Source organism: Rhinoraja longicauda, chromosome 28 (genome assembly GCF_053455715.1).
Source record: "Rhinoraja longicauda isolate Sanriku21f chromosome 28, sRhiLon1.1, whole genome shotgun sequence".
Classification (NCBI taxonomy): domain Eukaryota; kingdom Metazoa; phylum Chordata; class Chondrichthyes; order Rajiformes; family Arhynchobatidae; genus Rhinoraja; species Rhinoraja longicauda.
The window spans coordinates 29,307,933-29,327,786 of record NC_135980.1 but is presented as its reverse complement, the minus strand read 5'-3'; the positions used below and the strand labels follow the sequence as shown (position 1 = coordinate 29,327,786).

Below are 19,854 nucleotides of genomic sequence, written 5' to 3'. Positions count from 1 at the left end.
CCTTGTGTGATTATTCATCCATAACCACCCAAAGAAATCATCTACTGAACAGAAGATAGACACAAAATGCTGGAGTAATTCAGCGGGTCAGGCAGTTTCGGGCTGAGACCCTTCTTCTGACTGTATCCGAAGTCTTAAGAAGGGTCTCGACCTGAAACGCCACCCATTCTATCCAGAGATGCTGCCTGTCCCACTGAGTTACTCCAGCATTTTGTGTCTATCTTTGGTTTAAACCAGCATCTGCAGTTCCTACCTGCAACATCTCCTGAATAGAATTCTTTCCATCTGTAAGTAATAAATCGCTTTCTATAGTGTAATGCCAGAGTTACCTTTCAGTTTTTAATGGCCTCGTTTTCTGCTGATATTATGGATTAATCTTATCTGTTCTTACCATCAACATTAAAGTAATTATGAAATTAGAAGAATGCAATGTAATTTTGTTGATGTACTCTTTTGAACCCTTGGACTTTAAGCGGAGCCATGGTCTGTTGATATTTAAACATTACATGGATAACTGGAAGTTTACTTTGCCTGGAGGATAGCGATTGGATTGCAATTTGGCTTGCTTGGATAGATGAGAAATACCATCTACCCAAACTGTTAATTGTCTTGACTTTCCCTGTATTTCCTCCTTGACTGTTCTGCTCTTCAACTATAATCATGCAGCTGGGAGTAACGAAAAGCTGCAGAACGGCACGCTCCTGGATTGCTCACTACATTTCCTTGGTACTGTGTATCCAGGACACTCTCAAAAGTGGGAGTCACAGAATAAATACTGGGTAAATTCAACAAAGCTCTTATTGCTAGCATGACTCTTGGAATAGGAGTATGTAATATCAGAAAATCGCCTTCTGATTTCTTCCCGTCAGTTGTCCACGCCAGGTTTTCAGCAAAACTCAGTCTTAATGTTAAATCATTTCAAAAACTGCAGGGACATCTAAGTAAGCAGAAGAGGTGGATGGTGATAAAGGAGTTTGCGGGTGTTCAATTTTGGTGAGGAGGCAGTACTCACTGTAGCCTCCCAGGCCCACTGTTGGCGTTTATGGCTGTTGGCAGGTTGTCCGCTTGTTTAGGTCTATGATTGTTTTATAAACACACGAATGAACGAGGAAGTTGAAAAATAAGAAATGGAGGTTATGGTGAAGCCATGCTAAATTCCAACTGGATTTTTCTGCCGTGACATAGTTGAATCCATGCAAGGAAATATCTCCATTAACGCTCCTGCAAGTGTGTGCTGTGCAAACCAGTCTCTTGTATGGCAGAAGATTTATTTTGCTGATGAATCCCATCTGGAGAATTTGCTCCCGATTTTTCACTTGGATGAATTCCATTGTGTGGTGCCAATATTCTGCTTTTGAAAATGGATGGGGCATTTATAAATGCAGTACTGAATAAGCTGCATTCTACGGCCTTAACTTTTGTCTATATCCACACCCGATAACTATCTTAATTAATCCAAAGCCAAAGTTCTATAAAACTGTAAATGGATCTGATTGTCGTCCAATTTGTTTTTATTTTCAGTTAACAGCAGTGGAACCAATGGTGTGAGCAAGCAAACCGAGGAAGGTGCCATGGCCTCATCCATAAACCTGAATAGTACATCAGACAAAGAGAGTTCCACGACCACAATTAGCCACATGGTATGTAACATTGTTCTCAGTAGCTCAATTTATTGAGTTTGAGACGAAAAACAAGAGTAATCCTCCTATAACACCAGAGGTTGTGTAGTGCATTATGATATCAGGGGCATATTGTTTATGTCATAGATGTTGATGCACCTGGTAACTCAAATTGTAGTTTAGTTATCTCACTGGTCTTTCTGCATTTTATAGCTGTTGCACATTGGGCAAAGTTGGTTTGTGGCTGCCTGGTCATGAATATGTAACAGAGAGAATAGTTGAGTTGGGTCACTCAAAGTACCACCATCGCCATCATCGCGAGTGTACAATAATAGCCCAGCAAGGACTCTTGTAATTCTCACATGCATTTTGGCATCAATGAAGTAGGAAAGAGGGTGAGAGTCAACCATGCTCCATTATTGCTGCGGTCATTCAAAATTGTACCATAGTGACCCTTGTGTTTTGAAGTAGGTATGTAGAACCCAATGTAAGCCAATTTGAGATGTCAGTTCTTTGAATGTTAGATTTTGTTAAGAGTTTGCTGTGAATGCAATGGTGCAAATTGTTTGGACCTCTGAAGAGATGGCTGTGCCCGGGAACGTAGCTTTCTGACCATTTAATCTTCACCAGAAAAAGGCACAAAGTGCGGGAGTAACTCGGCGGATCAGGCAGCATTTCTGGAGGACGTAGACAGACGATGTTTCGGGTCGGGTGGGGTCGCTTCTTCAGACCAATTGTAGTCAGGGGATGAAAGCTAGAAATGGGGATGAGGCAAAGCCAGGCAGGTAGATACAGGAGAGGGGAGTTTGATGGGCAAATGGATGGACAAAGGCATGGATAAATAGGTTGTGAGGCAGGAGATGTTGCCTGGCCTGCTACGCTACTCCAGCACTTTGTGTCTTTCTTTGTAAACCATCATCTGCGGTTTTTTGTGTCCTCAATCTTTTTCATTCCAGACAAAATTGTTGAATACTGATTAGATAGGAGTCGTAAGGAATAGGAGTAGAATTAGGCCACTTGGCCCATCAATTTTACTCGGCCATTCAGTCATGGCTGTTCTATCTCTCCCTCCTAACCCCATTCTCCTGCCTTCTCCCCATAACCTCTGACTTCTGAATCCTTACTAATTTACTCAGTAAATGTAAAGTTGATGTCCAGCCACACCACGTTCTTCACTCAGTTTGCCAAATTCAGAACCGGTGATTAGTCATTCTTAAATTGCTTAGGTGTGCCTTGTCTTGCCACAGATTTAACAGTTGTCCAAATTGGAATGAAACGTGCTATAGAATAGGTAGAATGTCAATGTGGATCAGATTTTAATGGATGAAGGGACTAATAATGTTATGCAGAGGCTAAGGTGAAAAAAGTGACAGATTTTGCAGGTGTAATACTAAAGCTGATGAACAAGCCATAATTTTTTACTTAATATTGATTTCTGAAGATCACTGTTTGGAAAAGTAGACCTTTAACTACAATCCCAGTATTGCACTACAGAAGTAATCGCCTTTCTTTTCTTTCAACTTTGCCCGTGATTAATTGGAATTGAAAAGTTATCTTTATAACTCAAACCACTTATTCAAAAGTGGACTTGTGTTTAACCAAAATCGGGAATTTTAAGTTTCTAAGCTTTTGTTTTTGCTGTATTTAAAATTCTGCGTGAATGCAAAATTCAATAAATCATATCCAAAAAATATCCAGCAGCGATACACTTGAAGTAGACAAACCAGTTGCAATAACTTATATTTCTTAAGAAATAAGAACAAATTAGGATGAATTGGATGTAGAAATTGGTTATTTGCACTGTTCTAATCGAGTCAAATGTGTTTAATTGTTATCTTTACCTGGCCAGCAATAACGGTTATATCCAGCCAGAAGGGTCTCGACCCGAAACGTCACCCATTCCTTCTCTCCAGAGATGCTGCCTGTCCCCGCTGAGTTACTCTGGCTTTTTGTGTCTGCCTAATATAATTTTCAGTAAAAGTATGTCGTTAAATTTATCGTTTCCTTCTTCAAATTGGTAGTAATTCCAATATTCCAAATGCACATAATATGGCTGATAAATCCCTCAGTTGTATATTTTTTTGTTCCTAAGTATGCAAAATTATTTTGGTCAAACTAGGCCACAGAGATTTTTGTTAAATTCCCATAACAGAATAATTTCTGACCACTACACACAAATTCTCCTGTGGTAAAAACTTGAAGGTCTTGAAAACAAATGTGTGACCCTCTACTTAAATTGTTTATTTGACTCAGTACATTAAACTGAGGCATCTAAGTAGAAACCCCTAGGAAAATCAGAAAAGGACTAAAATGCATTGGTACAACGTTGACATAGAAACATAGAAAATAGGTGCAGGAGTAGGCCAGTCGGCCCTTCGAGCCTGCACCGCGATTCATTATGATCATGGCTGATCATCCAACTCAGTATCCCGTACCTGCCTTCTCTCCATACCCCCTGATCCCTTTAGCCACAAGGGCCACATCCAACTCCCTCTTAAATATAGCCAAAGAACTGGCCTCAACTACTTTCTGTGGCAGAGAATTCCACAGATTCACCACTCTCTGTGTGAAAAAAAACTCTCATCTCGGTCCTAAAAGACTTCCCCCTTATCCTTAAACTGTGACCCCTTGTTCTGGACTTCCCCAACATCGGGAACAATCTTCCTGCATCTGGCGATCAGTGAAACATGGTTGCAGGAGGGTTGCGATTGGCAATTAAATATTCCAGGATTTCATTGTTTCAGATGTGATAGAATCGGAGGGGCAAGAGGTGGGGGTGTTGCATTGCTTGTCAGGGAGGATATCACAGCAGTGCTTTGGCAGGACAGACTAGAAGGCTCGATTAGGGAGGCTGTTTGGGTGGAACTCAGAAATGAGAAAGGTTTAGCAACACTTATAGGGGTGTATTATAGACCGCCAAATAGGGAACGAGAATTGGAAGAGCAAATATGTAAGGAGATAGCAGATATTAGTAGTAAGCACAGAGTAGTGATTGTGGGCGATTTCAATTTTCCGTATATAGACTGGGAATCACATTCTGTTAAAGGGCTGGATGGTTTGGAGTTTGTAAAATGTGTGCAGGATAGTTTTTTGCAGCAATACGTAGAGGTACCTACCAGAGAAGGGGCAGTGTTGGACCTCCTGTTGGGAAATGAGACGGGTCAGGTGACGGAGGTATGTGTTGAGGAGCACTTTGGGTCTAGTGATCACAATGCCATTAGTTTCAATATAATTATGGAGAAGGTCAAATCTGGACCAAGGGTTGAGATTTTGGATTGGAGAAAGGCTAATTTTGAGGAGATGAGAAAGGATTTAAAAGGAGTGAAATGGGACTTTTTGTTTTATGAAAAGGATATAATAGAGAAATGGAGGATATTTAAAGGTGAAATTTTGAGAGTACAGAGTCTTTATGTCCCTGTTCGGTGGAAAGGAAAGAATAATAATTTGAAAGCCGTGGTTTTCCAGGGAAATTGGACACTTGGTTCGGAAAAAGAGGGAGATATACAATAAATATAAGCGGCAGGGAGTAAATGAGGTTCTTGAGGAATATAAAGAATGTAAAAGGAATCTTAAGAAGGAAATTAGAAAAGCGAAAAAAAGATATGAGGCTGCTTTGGCAAGTAATGTAAAAGTAAACCCCAAGGGGTTCTAAAGGTATGTCAATAGCAAAAGGATAGCGAGGGATAAAATTGGTCCATTAGAGAGTCAGAGTGGACAGCTATGTGCTGAGCCGGAAGAAATGGGGGAGATATTAAACAATTTCTTTTCTTCGGTATTCACCGAGGAGAAGGATATTGAATTATGTGAGGTAAGCGAAACAAGTAGAGTAGTGATGGAAATTATGAGGATTAAAGAAGAGGAGGTACGGACACTTTTGAAAAATATAAAAGTGGATAAGTCTCCAGGTCCTGATAGGATATTCCCTAGGACATTGAGGGAAGTTAGTGCAGAAATAGCAGGGGCTATGACGGAAATATTTCAAACGTCATTAGAAACGGGGATGGTGCCGGAAGATTGGCGCATTGCGCATGTTGTGCCTTTGTTTAAAAAAGGTTCTAAAAGTAAACCTAGCAATTATAGACCTGTTAGTTTGACGTCTGTGGTGGGAAAATTAATGGAAAAGATACTTAGGGACAATATATATAATTATTTGGATAAACAAGGCCTGATTAGAAACAGTCAACATGGATTTGTGCCTGGAAGGTCATGTTTGACTAATCTTCTTGAATTTTTTGAAGAGGTTACCAGGGAAATTGATAAGGGCAAGGCTGTGGATGTTGTCTATATGGACTTCAGTAAGGCATTTGACAAGGTTCCACATGGAAGGTTGATTAAGAAGGTTAAATCGTTGGGTATTAATAGTGAGGTTGCAAGATGGATTCAACAATGGCTGAATGGGAGATACCAGAGGGTAATGGTTGACAATTGTATGTCAGGTTGGAGGCCAGTGTCTAATGGAGTACCCCAAGGATCTGTGTTGGGTCCACTGTTTGTCATTTACATTAATGATCTGGATGATGGTGTGGCAAATTGGATTAGTAAATATGCAGATGGTACTAAGGTAAGTGGTGTAGTTAATAATGAAGTAGAGTTTCAAAGTCTACAGAGAGACTTGGGCCTTTTGGAAGGGTGGGCTGAAAGATGGCAGATGGAGTTTAATGCTGATAAGTGTGAGGTGCTGCATTTTGGCAGGACAAATCAAAATAGGACGTACAGGGTAAATGGTAGGGAATTGAGGGAATGCAGTGGGACAGAGGGATCTGGGAATAACTGTGCATTGTTCCCTGAAGGTGGAATCTCATGTGGATAGGGTGGTGAAGAAGGTATTTGGTATGCTTGCCTTTATAAATCAGAGCATCGAATATAGAAGTTGGGATGTAATGTTAAAATTGTACAGGGCATTGGTGAGGCCGAATCTGGAGTATGGTGTGCAGTTCTGGTCGCCAAATTATAGGAAGGATGTTCACAAAATGGAGAGGGTACAGAGGAGATTTACTAGAATGTTGCCTGGGTTTCAGCACTTAAGCTACAGAGAGAGGTTGAACATGTTGGGTCTTTATTCTTTGGAGCGTAGAAGGTTGAGGGGGGACTTGATAGAGGTTTTTAAAATTTTAAGAGGGACGGACAGAGTTGACGTGGGTAGGCTTTTCCCTTTGAGAGTGGGGAAGATTCCAACAAGGGGACATAGCTTTAGAATTGAGGGACAAAAGTTTAGGGGTAACATGAGGGGTAACTTCTTTACTCAGAGGGTGGTGGAGGCAGGCTCGATTTTATTATTTAAGAGTAAATTGGATAGGTATATGGATAAGAGGGGATTAGAGGGTTATGGTCTGAGAGCAGGTAGATGAGACTAGGTCAGAGAGAGTGGTCGGCGTGGACTGGTAGGGCCGAACGGGCCTGTTTCCGTGCTGTAGTTGTTATATGGTTATATCTAGCCTGTCCAACCCCTTAAGAATTTTGTAAGTTTCTATAAGATCCCCCCTCAATCTTCTAAATTCCAGCGAGTACAAGCTGAGTCTATCTAGTCTTTCTTCATATGAAAATCCTGCCATCCCAGGAATCAATCTGGTGAACCTTCTCTGTACTCCCTCTATGGCAAGAATGTCTTTCCTCAGATTAGGAGACCAAAACTGTACGCAATACTCCAGGTGTGGTCTCACCAATGCCCTGTACAACTGCAGCAGAACCTCCCTGCTCCTATACTCAAATCCCCTCGCTATGAATGCCAACATACCATTCGCTTTCTTCACTGCCTGCTGCACCTGCATGCTTACTTTCAATGACTGGTGTACCACGACACCCAGGTCTCGTTGCATCTCCCCTTCTCCTAATCGGCCACCATTCAGGTAATAGTCTGCTTTCCTGTTCTTGCCACCAAAGTGGATAATATTGTTAAGCAAGGACTGAAGAAAAGTGAATATTTGCCATTACAAAGGAGGATGATATTGAAGGTGGATTACATGGATCGTATGAAATTAATTAGAAATCAGAACGAGATGAAAACAAAGTTGGCACAATTTTTTTGAAGTACAGTGGAGAACAGGAGGAAAAATTAGATATGGTAATATAGAGAATCCATAACTAGAACACTTGAGGGGCGGCATGGTGGCGCAGCAGTAGAGTCGCTGCCTTGCAGCACAAGGTACCCGGGTTTGATCCTGACTACAGGTCTGAAGAAGGGTCTCGACCCGAAACGTCACCCATTCCTTCTCTCCCGAGATGCTGCCTGACCTGCTGAGTTACTGCAGCATTTTGTGAAAATAAATACCTTCGATTTGTACCAGCATCTGCAGTTATTTTCTCACACTGACTATGGGTGCTGTCTACAGAGTTTGTACGTTCTCCCCGTGACCGCATGGGTTTTTCCCTGGGTGCACCGGTTTCCTCTCGCACTTCAAAGACATCGGGGTTTGTAGGTTAATTGGCTTTGGTAAAGATTGTAAATTGTCCCTAGTGTGTACGATAGTGTATGGGGATCGCTGATCAGCGCAGACTCGGTGGGCCGAAGGACCTGTTTCTGCACTGTATAACTAAACTAAACACAAAGCATTAGTAGTAGGAGGAACAACAGCCAATCCAAAGATGTCCGATGACCACAAATTTATTTTATAGCAAGACGCTGGGTGATGATCAGGAGCGGGAACTGTGGCCGATTTATTTTCTTCTCCCTAGTTCATGCGCACTAAAGTCAATTGGAGAACCTGATGCAGTAAACTTGGGATAAACCAGGAATCGAACCTGGGGTGATCTTTGTTTAGGAAAAAAGCTGCAGATGCTGGTTAAAATCGAAGGAAGACAGAAAATGCCGGAGTAACTCAGCGGGTCAGGCAGTATCTCGGGAGAGAAGGAATGGGTAACGTTTTGGGTCGAGACCCTTTTATGGTTCAGTCCTACCCTGGGCACTGGATTGCCAGTGGAGCGGAGCCATACCTTAACCGTTGGTGTGCAACTGTCTGTATGTTGAGATTGACCAAATGAGGAAGATTATTTAACATTTGCCTGCAAAGATTCTGTGTGTATGCATATTAAATGTTTCCAGTCATAATAATGTTGAACCTTTGAGATGATCATTCTTTTTGCTTGGCATGGCACCCTGAACTGTAATTTGAAAAGTTTACTTTGTGTATCAATCCTTATTGCCTGTAGATTTTGGTTTGAGATGGTATGCAGAGTTTACTTAAAAATGGTGTCCCCACTCTTCCAGGAGAACACAAAATCAGCACTTCCATCAGAGACCAAGAGCAACTGTGAAGTAGATGAGAAGAAAAAGGAGGCGGATAGTCAGGAACCGCCTGAGAAGCCCGAGGAGCAATCCAACTTCGTATTTGGGGAAAATCTTCGAAACAGAGTGAAGGTTTGTGTTATTACAACATTAACAATTCTCCATGTTTTAGTTTTAGAGATACAGCGCGGAAACAGGCCCTTCGGCCCACCGAGTCTGCGCCCACCAGCGGTTCCGCGCACATTAACACTATCCTACACACAATTTACATTTATACCAAGCCAATTAACCTACATAGCTCTACGTCTTTGGAGTGTGGGAGGAAACTGAAGATCTAGGAGAAAACCCAGTCAGATCACGGGGAGAACGTACAAACTCCGTACAGACAGCACCCGTAGTCAGGATCGAACCCGGGTCTCTGGCGCTGTAAGGCAGCAACTCTACCGCTGCGCCCCTGTGCTGATTCACTGACCAGTAAGGTCTTGCTTGAGCACTTATTCTTTGGGTAAATTAAAATGAAAGCAGTACATAATCTGTGAAATTATCTGCTTGAAAATGTTACTGTTGCTTGATAGACAAGAACGTTGATGCATGAGATGGGGAATGTACGAGCAATATGCATCTAATGCTTTAGTGAGAATATTGGAGATGCTTCCAGTAATGAAGTAAAACATCCGTTGTGTCCAAAGAATTAAATAAGAGTGGGAAGAAATTGAAAAGATTACACTGAATAATAAAAAAACACTTTACAATGTGAAGATAATTTTGAAAATTGATGGTAGCCATGAAGCATTTAGAAAAAGTGTAAATTCGGAATAACCTGTAGAGGAAGTAAGTGACAGTAAATTAAGAAAAGAAAAATTATCATATGTGAGAAGTGGGATTTGTGAAAACATGAATAAACATAGAAACGTAGAAAAATAGGTCCAGGAGTAGGACATTCGGCCCTTTGAGCCAGCACTGCCATTCAATATGATCATGGCTGATTATCCAAAATCAGTACCCCGTCCTGATTTTTCCCCATATCCCTTGATTCCGTTAGCCCTAACAGCTAAATCTAACTCTCTTGAAAATATCCAGTGAATTGGCCTCCACTGCCTTCTGTGGCAGAGAATTCCACATATTCACAACTCTGGGTGAAGAAGTTTTTCCTCATCTCAGTCCTAAATGGCCGACCCCTTATACTTAAACTGTGACCCTTGGTTCTGGACTTCCCCAACATATCATATCATATACATACAGCCGGAAACAGGCCTTTTCGGCCCTCCAAGTCCGTGCCGCCCAGTGATCCCCGTACATGAACACTATCCTACACCCACTAGGGACAATTTTTACATTTACCCAGCCAATTAACCTACATACCTGTACGTCTTTGGAGTGTGGGAGGAAACCGGAGATCTCGGAGTAAACCCACGCAGGTCACGGGGAGAACGTACAAACTCCTTACAGTGCAGCACCCGTAGTCAGGATCGAACCTGAGTCTCCGGCGCTGCATTCGCTGTAAAGCAGCAACTCTACCGCTGCGCTACCGTGCCGCATCGGGAACATTTTTCCTGCATCTAGCCTGTCCAATCCTTTAAGAATTTTATATGTTTCTTTAAGATCCCCTCTCATCCTTCTAAATTCCAGTGAATACAAGCCCAGTCGACCCATTCTTTCTTCATATGTCAGTCCCGCCATCCCGGGAATTAACCTGGTGAACCTATGCTGCACTCCCCTCAATAGCAATAATGTCCTTCCTCAAATTCAGAGACCAAAATTGCACACAATACTCCAGGTGCGGTCTCACCAAGGCCCTGTACAACTGCAGTAAAGGACCTCCTTGTACCTGAACTGAAATCCTCTCACAATGAAGGCTGACATGCCATTAGCTTCTTCACTGCCTGTTGTACCTGCATGCTTACTTTCAGTGACTAATGCACAAGCACACCCAGGTCTCGTTGCACCTCCCCTTTTTGTAATCTGACACCATTCAGATAATAATCTGCCTTCCTGTTCTTGCCACCAAAGAGGATAACCTCACATTTATCCACATTAAACTGCATTTGCCATGCATCTGCCCACTCACCCAGCCTGTCCAAGTCACTCTGCAGCCTCATGGCATCCTCCTCGCAGCTCACACTGCCACCCAGCTTTGTGTCATCCGCAAACTTGGAAATGTCACATTGAATTCCCTCGTCTAAATCGTTAATATATATTGTAAATAACTGGGGTCCCAGCACCGAGCCTTGCGGCACCCCACTAATCACTGCACCCCACTAGTCACTAGCCTTATTAATAAAGCTGTGAACTTTCTTCTAAAGTTAAGGTTACTGCAGTGGCAGAAGAGATGAATGAGTTTGTGTGGGGTTGGAATGCAGGTGGCAAATAATTCCCACTTTTTTTTTTGCTGCTTCTTACTTTAATAGTTTCTTTTCCCTTGGCCCTGACCCTATTCCCTGCTCTAATTATAAATACTGAATAAAACAAGAAATAGTAACACATAATATCTGGAGCAGCATTTACTCAGTGAAAAGAATGAGCCTGGTTGCTGGCGGTCTTTCACCTGTTTCCACATTTAGGTATTTTCAACCTGTAACTTGGCAAAGAAAAGTCTATCTTTATCACTGTGCATGAAAACATCTTTGTACGTCTAGATATCACTGATAAGGCACGCACTTACTGTGCAACCCCTGTTGTCCTTGAAAAGGTAGTGGAATGCCACCATCTTGAGCTGCTCTGTCTTTATTTGGGAAAATTGCATCTATGGTGCGATTGGGCAGGAAAGTCCAGGGTGTTTCACTGATAAAAAATGGAGATAAGTTCTAGGAGTAGAATTAGACCATCTGGCCCATCAAGTCTACTCCGCCATTCAATCATGCCTGATCTATCTTTCCCTCTCAACCACATTCTTCCTGCCTTCTCCCCTTAACCCCTGACACTCAAGAATCTGTCAATTTCTGCCTTAAAAATATCCATTGACTTGGCCTCCACAACCGTCTGTGGCAATGAATTCCACAGATTTGTCACCCTCTGACCAAAGAAATTCCTCCTCTTCTCCTTTCCAAAGGTGCGTCGTAAATATAACAATGTAGTTCTAGATCAGGGTGGCATCTGACTTAAAAAGTCAACCTGTCAATGTGCTGTGCACCTGTTGACGTGACCTTCATCATGGTTAAGGTTGTTGGCTTGGGGAAGTACTGTTGGAGTTGGCCCAGGGAAGTAAAATTCAGGGAATTCTGCAGTGGTGAATCGTGCAATCACTGTGCCTGTGCTACTGTGAGTGAATGTTAAGGTTGGTTAGCGTGGAGCGATGTGCCTAACGTCACATGTTTATTGATTGTTTTTATCAAGAATACATGTTTGTCCTGGATGTATTGAGCTTCTCGAGGGCTGTTGCAACTGCATTCATCCAAGTGGATGAAGAGCACTCTATCACATTCCTGCTTTGGATGGCAGAAAAATGAGTCTGTTGCCACAGTATATCTAGGCTCTAATCTGTTCTTATAGCCATGGAATTTGTTTGACTGGCTCTGCTGAGTGTCTGGTTATTAAAGAGCCCCATTGGATATTGCCTCATCGAATGGCCTTATTACCTTATTGCAGAGTATATATATATATATGCTTTTAGTTGTCAATATCATGAAGACTTTTTTTCCATGAATTTGTACACGAACTGAAACCATGATTTAAGATATTCAAAGGTTAAATTATGAGACAGGAAGGTAGACTTGTTTGTAAACTTATTTGACCAGATTCTGAGGAGTTTGGACAGTCATGATAAAGAGATGATGTTTCCCCTTGTGAGCAAATCTCGGGGCTGACTGTTTAAGACAGAGATGAATGAGTATTTAATCTAGAGCCTTCAGGAGGCTCTCTTCTTCAAAGAGCAGAATAGAAGCATAGTCTTTCTATGATGAGGTAAATAGAGTCTAAATATGCAAGGATATGGAAGTTTACTAGGCTACGCAAGAATGCTTGTTTGAGGCTGCTTTCAGATTCCCTATGATGTTATTGAATGCGAGAATTGGCTGGAGCTGATGGCCTCCTGTTTCTAATTCATGTATTTGGAAGAAATGTTGAGATGATTAATTGTTTTTTGAAATAATGAAGGAAGCTGATAGATTTGTGGCAACTTCTTTACTCTAATAAGAGGTTTTTATACTAGATGGGTTTGGAATGAAGGGAAATTTAACTGTTCAAGGTACATTAAAAGTACATAAATTGTACAAGCCTACATTAATGTTTTTGCTCACCCTTCCATCTGTTTATGATGAAGAAGGTTTCACTGAAAGAAGCAGGAATGAAAATTATGTTGAAAAGGATGGGGTGATTTAAAAAGGATGGGTTTCTTTGGGATTCCTGCTCCTAAACATGTATTCTTGATAAAAAAAACAATCAATAAACTGTAAAAGAAGGAATGGGTGACGTTTGGGTCGAGACCCCTTCTTCAGACTGGTCCTACCAACCTGTGTACGTCTTTGCAGTGTGGGAGGATACCGAAGATCTCGGAGAAAACCCACACAGTCACTGGGAGAACGTATAGACAGCATCCGTAGTCGGGATCGAACCCGGGTCTCTGGCGCTGTAAGCACTGTAAGGCAGCAACTCTACCGCTACGCCACCGTGCCTCCCACAATACATCTACAATATGTCAGAGCAAGAGCTGTGTAAATATAATTAATGGGGGATTGTGTTATAAACGTTTGCTTGTCTGGTGCTCTGCATTGGCTTGTGCCTGCACTTTCATATCTATGGTCTGTTACAGATAGTGGAAGGCAGCGACAGTTCAGGTGACATGAAGGAAGGTTCTGTGGATGGAGAAGCATTGCCAGCAACCAACTATTTTCTCCAGTACATCAAGCAAAATACCGCAAAGTAAGTGTTTCAATCCATTCTTCACAGTGGCTGATGAGGCCAACGTGAGTTTGCGGATTCTATCGCAGGCGGGGCAGAGAGTGCCTGGCAGGATAAGTTTAATTTTTAGTTTAGTTTAGAGATACAGCAAGGAAATACGGTCCTCAGCCCACCGAGTCCACGCCAACCAGCGATCCACGAACACTAACGCTAACCTACACACATCAGGGACAATTTACAATTGTACCTACAAACCTGTAGGGCTTTGGAGTGTGGGAGGAAACCGGAGAAAACTCACTCAGGTCACGGGGAGAACGATCAAACTCCGTACAGACAGCACCCGTAATCAGGAACGATCCTGGGTCTCTGGCGCCGTGAGGCAGCAACTTTACCGCTGCGCCACCGTGCTGCCCTGAGCGAGTGAATAGTATAGGAAGATGATGGAAGATGGTGATCTTCCTTGTGCTTCTGACAAGGAGACTAGGTTCTTAGTGCTGTCTTGCACGCTCCTCCATTTCGATTGTTCACGGGCAGAACTCTATGAGTCAGCGATGCTGCACCTAGAGAACATCAATGAAGCAATTCTCTCTCCCACCTGGTGATCTCTTCCCTTAGAAAAGCTTGAACAGAGTGCCTGCATTGGAAGTCCACAGTAAACAAAGAACCCCAATTAGTCTATTATGCATTTGAGGGCAAGTTGGTCGAGGACCTTTGATTTGCAGATGGACTTAAGGGAACAAATTGCTGATGACTTGGAGCTTAGCTTCTGATTATATGTATGTGCAGTCATCACCAATGTGCTACATCTTATCGATAGGGACTCAAGAATTTTGTTTGAAAAGTCATAAAGTACTGTGGCACATTGGTGTATGGTGGCAAAGAGGTAGAGTCGCTGCCTCACACCGACCCGGGTTTGATCCTGACTAGGTGATATCTGTACTGGGTTTGTGCATTTACTCGAGCTATTCCTCTCATGATTTTGTACACCTCTATAAGAGTTCCAGCCTGCCAAACCTCTCCCTGTAGCTCAGGCCCACGAGTCCCAGCAACATCCTCATAAATCTTCTCTGCACCCTTTCCAGCTTGACAAAATCCTTTCTATAATATGGAACCCAATACTCTAAATGTGGCCTCACCAGTGTCGTACATGACTGTAACATGAGCAGCTCTTTAGAGAACATGCAGCTGCTGAGGCTGAACTGTTACAGGAAGCTACATCCAACTCTAGTTCTTTCCCTATTTAATAAGTTAAAAAAGCAACCTTGCAAACTGTTGACAGATGAAAAACCACCGACGTTAAACAGCAACTTGTCAACTGTGCACAAATGTGGCTCAATCAGCTTTGCTTTTAAGTGTGTAGGAAAAAAACTGCAGATGCTGGTTAAAATCGAAGGTAGACACGAAATGCTGGAGTAACTCAGCAGGTCAGGCAGCATCTCGGTCGAGAAGGAATGGGTGACGTTTCGGGTCGAGACCCTTCTTCAGTTGAAGAAGGATCTCGACCCGAAACGTCACCCATTCCTTCTCGACCAAGTTGCTGTTTCAGTTGAAGAAGGGTCTCGACCCGAAACGTCACCCATTGCTTCTCTCCCAAGATGCTGCCTGACCCGCTGAGTTACTCCAGCATTTTGTGTCTAGCTTTGCTTTTAACATGGAGATCCATGGGTATCCTAACAATTACTGTTACTCTGCTTTCTTCTACTGGGCTGGTGCCTGGGGAATTATTGGTGATAGATAAAACAGCATTTAATATGGGTAACCAACTAAAATGCATCACTCTCTGCAAAGAAAACCCCTACAGAATTAGTGTCTTGATCTTATGGATGTATACAGAATACATTGTACATCTACTACTACTATAAAGAACTGCAGACGCTGGTAAATGCACAAAAGGACACAAAGTGCTGGAGTAACTCAGTAGATCAGTTCAATTAAAATATGTACCAAAGAAAAAAGTGCATCCTTTAGCAATGTGTGCAGATAGAAGATTCTGAGGTTTTGCAGTCTTCTCACATGATCCAGGGATCCATTCCTTGAGTAGGAATCGAACTGCAGAAACTGGTTTACACCATAGATAGACACAAAATGCTGTTAGCTAGGAGAATGATCTATTCTAACAATGATTTATACATTATCCTTGATCCTCATTTCCTTTGATGTCTCATTTTCAAATCTTACCCTGCCATATCTCTGTGTCTCCCTCTCCCCTGACTCTCAGTCTGAAGAAGGGTCTCGACCCGAAACGTCGCCCGTTCCTTCTCTCCAGAGATGCTGCCAGTCCCGCTGAGTTACTCCAGCATTTTGTGTCCACCCCTTGAGTCTTTCTCTGCACCCATCCTGAGGTTGAGAAATATGCTTTATGATATGACCAGTGCTTTTAGTACAGCATTATGAATGGTAGTCTTAGACATGACTTGGTGTTAAGCTCCACTTTCTCTTTGCTTTGCTTTGAACGTGCTTGTCCTGGGATTCACTGTCGCTTCCAGATCATTTTCAGGTTCCCTTAAAACCAATTCATCACGAATTCTTCAATGTCTCTATTTTTTCAACATGCAATATTTTGCCTTACATTCTCTGTCAATAGCATAAATATTTAATTTTTTTTATTAATTTAATTTTTTTTTCTCACCCGACTGCAGTCTTCTGGACTCTGGAGAAAATGCCGAGAGCAATGCAAAAAGCCCCAAGTTTGTTTTTGGAGAAAACATGAGTGAAAGGGTATTGGTAAGTAGTGTGAACTCGGCCATCTTGTTCCGCATCTTACCCACATTCCCCATCACTTTGACTGAAACGTTATCGCAATTATTACACTTTCTCTTAAGAGTTAAGAGCGATACTAATGCACGTGAATGGTTTATTCTGCATATTGAATACTCTGACATTTTTATAGCATGATGTAGGTGTCCATTGGGAAGGATTGTTATATGAGAATAGAACACAATGAAGTAGGAATACGGGGAAGGACCTGGCGCGGTGGGGGGGGGGGGGGGGGGGGGGCGCCGAGAAGAGGGACCTGGCTGGGGGAGGGGCCACCGAGAGATAAAAGGGACCCAGTGGGGGGGGGGGGGGGGGGGCGCTGAGAACGAAGAGAGAACAACATGACTCTAATGAGTACTTTTTGTATCTTCGTCGGTGCCAGAAACGTGGCGACTCTTTTGTGTACTTTATCTATTGCATGCAAAAAAACATTGTAGTACCTAGGTACATGTGGCAATAAACTCTCATCATCAAGTGAACAGTCTTGCACATGGGATTTCTAATCACAAGTGAATTATCTGTGCAGAGTTTTCCACGGCCTGGCGACGCATGTATTGAGAGCAACAGTGACCAACTCTTTGCAGAAAATGCCTCTGCTGCATCAGGATCTGTATCTGAACCATTGCAGGAAACTACATCAGATAAAGGTAATAACTGATGTATTGCAGATATTGAACTGTTCTCGTGCATGTCGATGCTACTAATGGTCTGATATGTAATGGATTCAACTTCTACATACGAGTTATTGTTTTACAGAAAATTTATTGTTCTATCATAGAACATAGAACAGTACAGCACAGGAACAGGCCGTATGGCCCACCAAGTCTGCACCAACAATGATGCCAGTCTAACTAATCCCATCTGTCTGCATATGGTCCGTATCCCTGTATTCCCCACCTATTCACATGTCTGTCTAAATGCCTCTTAAATTATGTTACTGTATCTGCTTCTATTACTTCCCCGGTAGTGCATTCCAGGCACTTACTGCACTGAGTGTGTTAAAGAAATAGGTTAGCCTTGCATGTTTCCTGTAAACCTGCCCCCCTCTCACCTTAAACCTAGGTCCTCCAGTATATGATATTTCTCTATCCTAGGATAGATTCTGTCAAGTCCTGGCAACTTATCCACCTTAATGTTTTTCAAGGCACCCAACGTCATGTCCTTATTAATATCAACAAGCCCATCATAATCTTCCTGGTGACTACTGATGCAAAGTACTCATTTAGGACCTTGTCCAATGACCTCCATTGTTCTTGAGTGAACCGTCCCTTTCCCTAACTACCCCGTGGCCCCTTTTAGCCCTGCTAATTCCTTATTTATTTTTCCTGCTTAAGGGACTTAAACCATATAAGTGATTTTCCTCCAGAACATTGCAATCTTTATCTTTCATCCTTGCGATTGGGAACTCTGACCTGCTGGCCTTTTAAAGGATTCATGTAAGATGTAGAATAATTCCCAAACAGCCACATTCAATCTACTATACCAAGCTAATCTCCCAGTAGCTCAGCACTTCAACTCCCCCTCCCATTCTCAATCCGACCTTTCTGTCCTGGGCCTCCTCCATTGTCAGAGTGAGGCCCAGCGCAAATTGGAGGAACGGCACCTCATATTTCGCTTGGGTAGCTTACACCCCAACGGAATGAACATTGACTTCTCTAACTTCAGATAGTCCCTGCTTTCCCTCTCTCTCCCCTCCCCCTTCCCAGTTCTCCCACTAGTTTTCCTGTCTCCGACTACATCCTATCTTTGTCCTGCCCCCTCCCCTGACAACAGTCTGAGGAAGCGTCTCGACCCAAAATGCCACCCATTCCTTCTCTCCCGAGATGCTGTCTGACCCGCTGGGTTACTCCAGTGTTTTGTGTCTACTTTACCCAAGCTCCTGCCTATTGCTGTAGTGATTAAACTTCCCCTCCAAATTAACACTTTCGCTCAAAGGCCAGTCTTATCCATATCCTGTGTTAAAACATATTTTGAAAGGACACAAAGTGCTGGAGTAACTCAGCAGGTCAGGCAGCATCTCAGCAGAACACGTATAAGTGGCGTTTTGGGTCGAGACCCTTCTTCAATCTGAACGGAAATGTCACGTGGCCATGTTCTCCAGAGATGCCGCCTGACCTGCTGAGTTACTCCAGCATTTGGTGTCCTTTTGGATATCAACCAGCATTTGCAGTTCTTTGTTTCTACATTAAAATGTACTTCATTAAATTATTCCCATAACTCTCATTTTGGAAATAGCGCACTTCTACAGTTTGCCTCTGTGCAGCAGATTAGCATTTGCTCCTCTGGAAGCAACTTGCTCTTTTATAAGATAGGTAAGTAAGTGCTCAGTGCTCCAGTTTGAAAACACAGACATTTCTTACATTTTAAAGCCATGTCATTATTTTTTTCTCTTTCATTCTCCTGGTAACTGTTAATTTATTATTGTTATAAGTTGCAAATTCTAAGAAATATTTCCTTTAAGGTGCATCCCTCTTTAGCATTCTTTGGAGCAATCTTGATTGCAGTATTTACTTCTTGTCAATCTGCCTGGGTTTATCTCGTGCCGCGTGATATAAATCTCGCCAAAGTGCACTCTGTGGTAAATTTCTACCATCTTCAGGGCAAATGAAACTGGTAAAGGCTGTTTTCGGGTGCTTGTGTGAAAACTCTTGAGTTTGGCTCAACTCTGTGTTTGCAAGAATTCCTTCTTTCAGAGATTTTGAAATATGTACCGACTTGACATTGAAGATAAAAGTGATCATTGATTATTTTTGGCCAGAAACTAATCAATGTATTCATGTGCCAAAACAGGACCCTGATTCAAGCTGGATTGTTATAAATCCCATCCACAGATAAGATATTAAGTCCAGCAGACCTCCTATAATCAATGTTAAATACGTTGTATGGAGATCACGATTAAGTTGTCATTTTGATTTACTGTTATGGGATGATTGTCTCGGTAACACCAGTTACTGTATTTAAAGAGCAATGAATATCATGTTATGTTCACTGAGGACCTAACAGTACCAAATTCATGTAAATATTAATTAACTTCCAGTAAACAATGTGACAGAATCACTGGAGGAGTCTGCAGCTGCTTACACCAAAGCAACAGCCAAGAAATGTTTGTTGAAAAAAGTTGAGGTTATCACAGGAGAGGAAGCAGAAAGTAACGTCTTACAGGTATGTGAGTGAAATTCCAGAAATACCTGTTCTTTGAGTTTGAGTTGACTATTTGGAAAATGCTACACATAGCATTTAAATTTAAGTTGGTACATTTTAAAATCTTTATCATTGTCTCCTTTGTAGCAGTTCCAGTTGGAAACCCACTTTCAAGGCCACCATTAAAAGTGGGTAAAAGCAGCCAATATAGATTGGTCAACCAGTCCCCCAGAAGCAGTTCGACACACGATGCTGGAGTAACACAGCGGGACAGGCAGC

At 42.3% G+C, this 19,854-nt stretch overlaps 1 protein-coding gene across 5 annotated transcripts in view; it reads left to right on the top strand.

Moving 5' to 3' along the window:
- The window catches only part of LOC144607265 (ran-binding protein 3-like), an 89,503-nt gene that overhangs the window by 46,636 nt on the left and 23,013 nt on the right, over window positions 1-19,854 (top strand). For all 5 annotated transcript variants that reach the window (XM_078423987.1, XM_078423989.1, XM_078423988.1 and 2 more), the window contains 6 exons: window positions 1,522-1,640; window positions 8,824-8,973; window positions 13,589-13,698; window positions 16,317-16,401; window positions 16,961-17,081; window positions 19,472-19,596. In XM_078423987.1, the coding sequence (XP_078280113.1) occupies window positions 1,522-1,640; window positions 8,824-8,973; window positions 13,589-13,698; window positions 16,317-16,401; window positions 16,961-17,081; window positions 19,472-19,596 (710 nt within the window). The remainder of the gene's footprint in view (window positions 1-1,521; window positions 1,641-8,823; window positions 8,974-13,588; window positions 13,699-16,316; window positions 16,402-16,960; window positions 17,082-19,471; window positions 19,597-19,854) is intronic.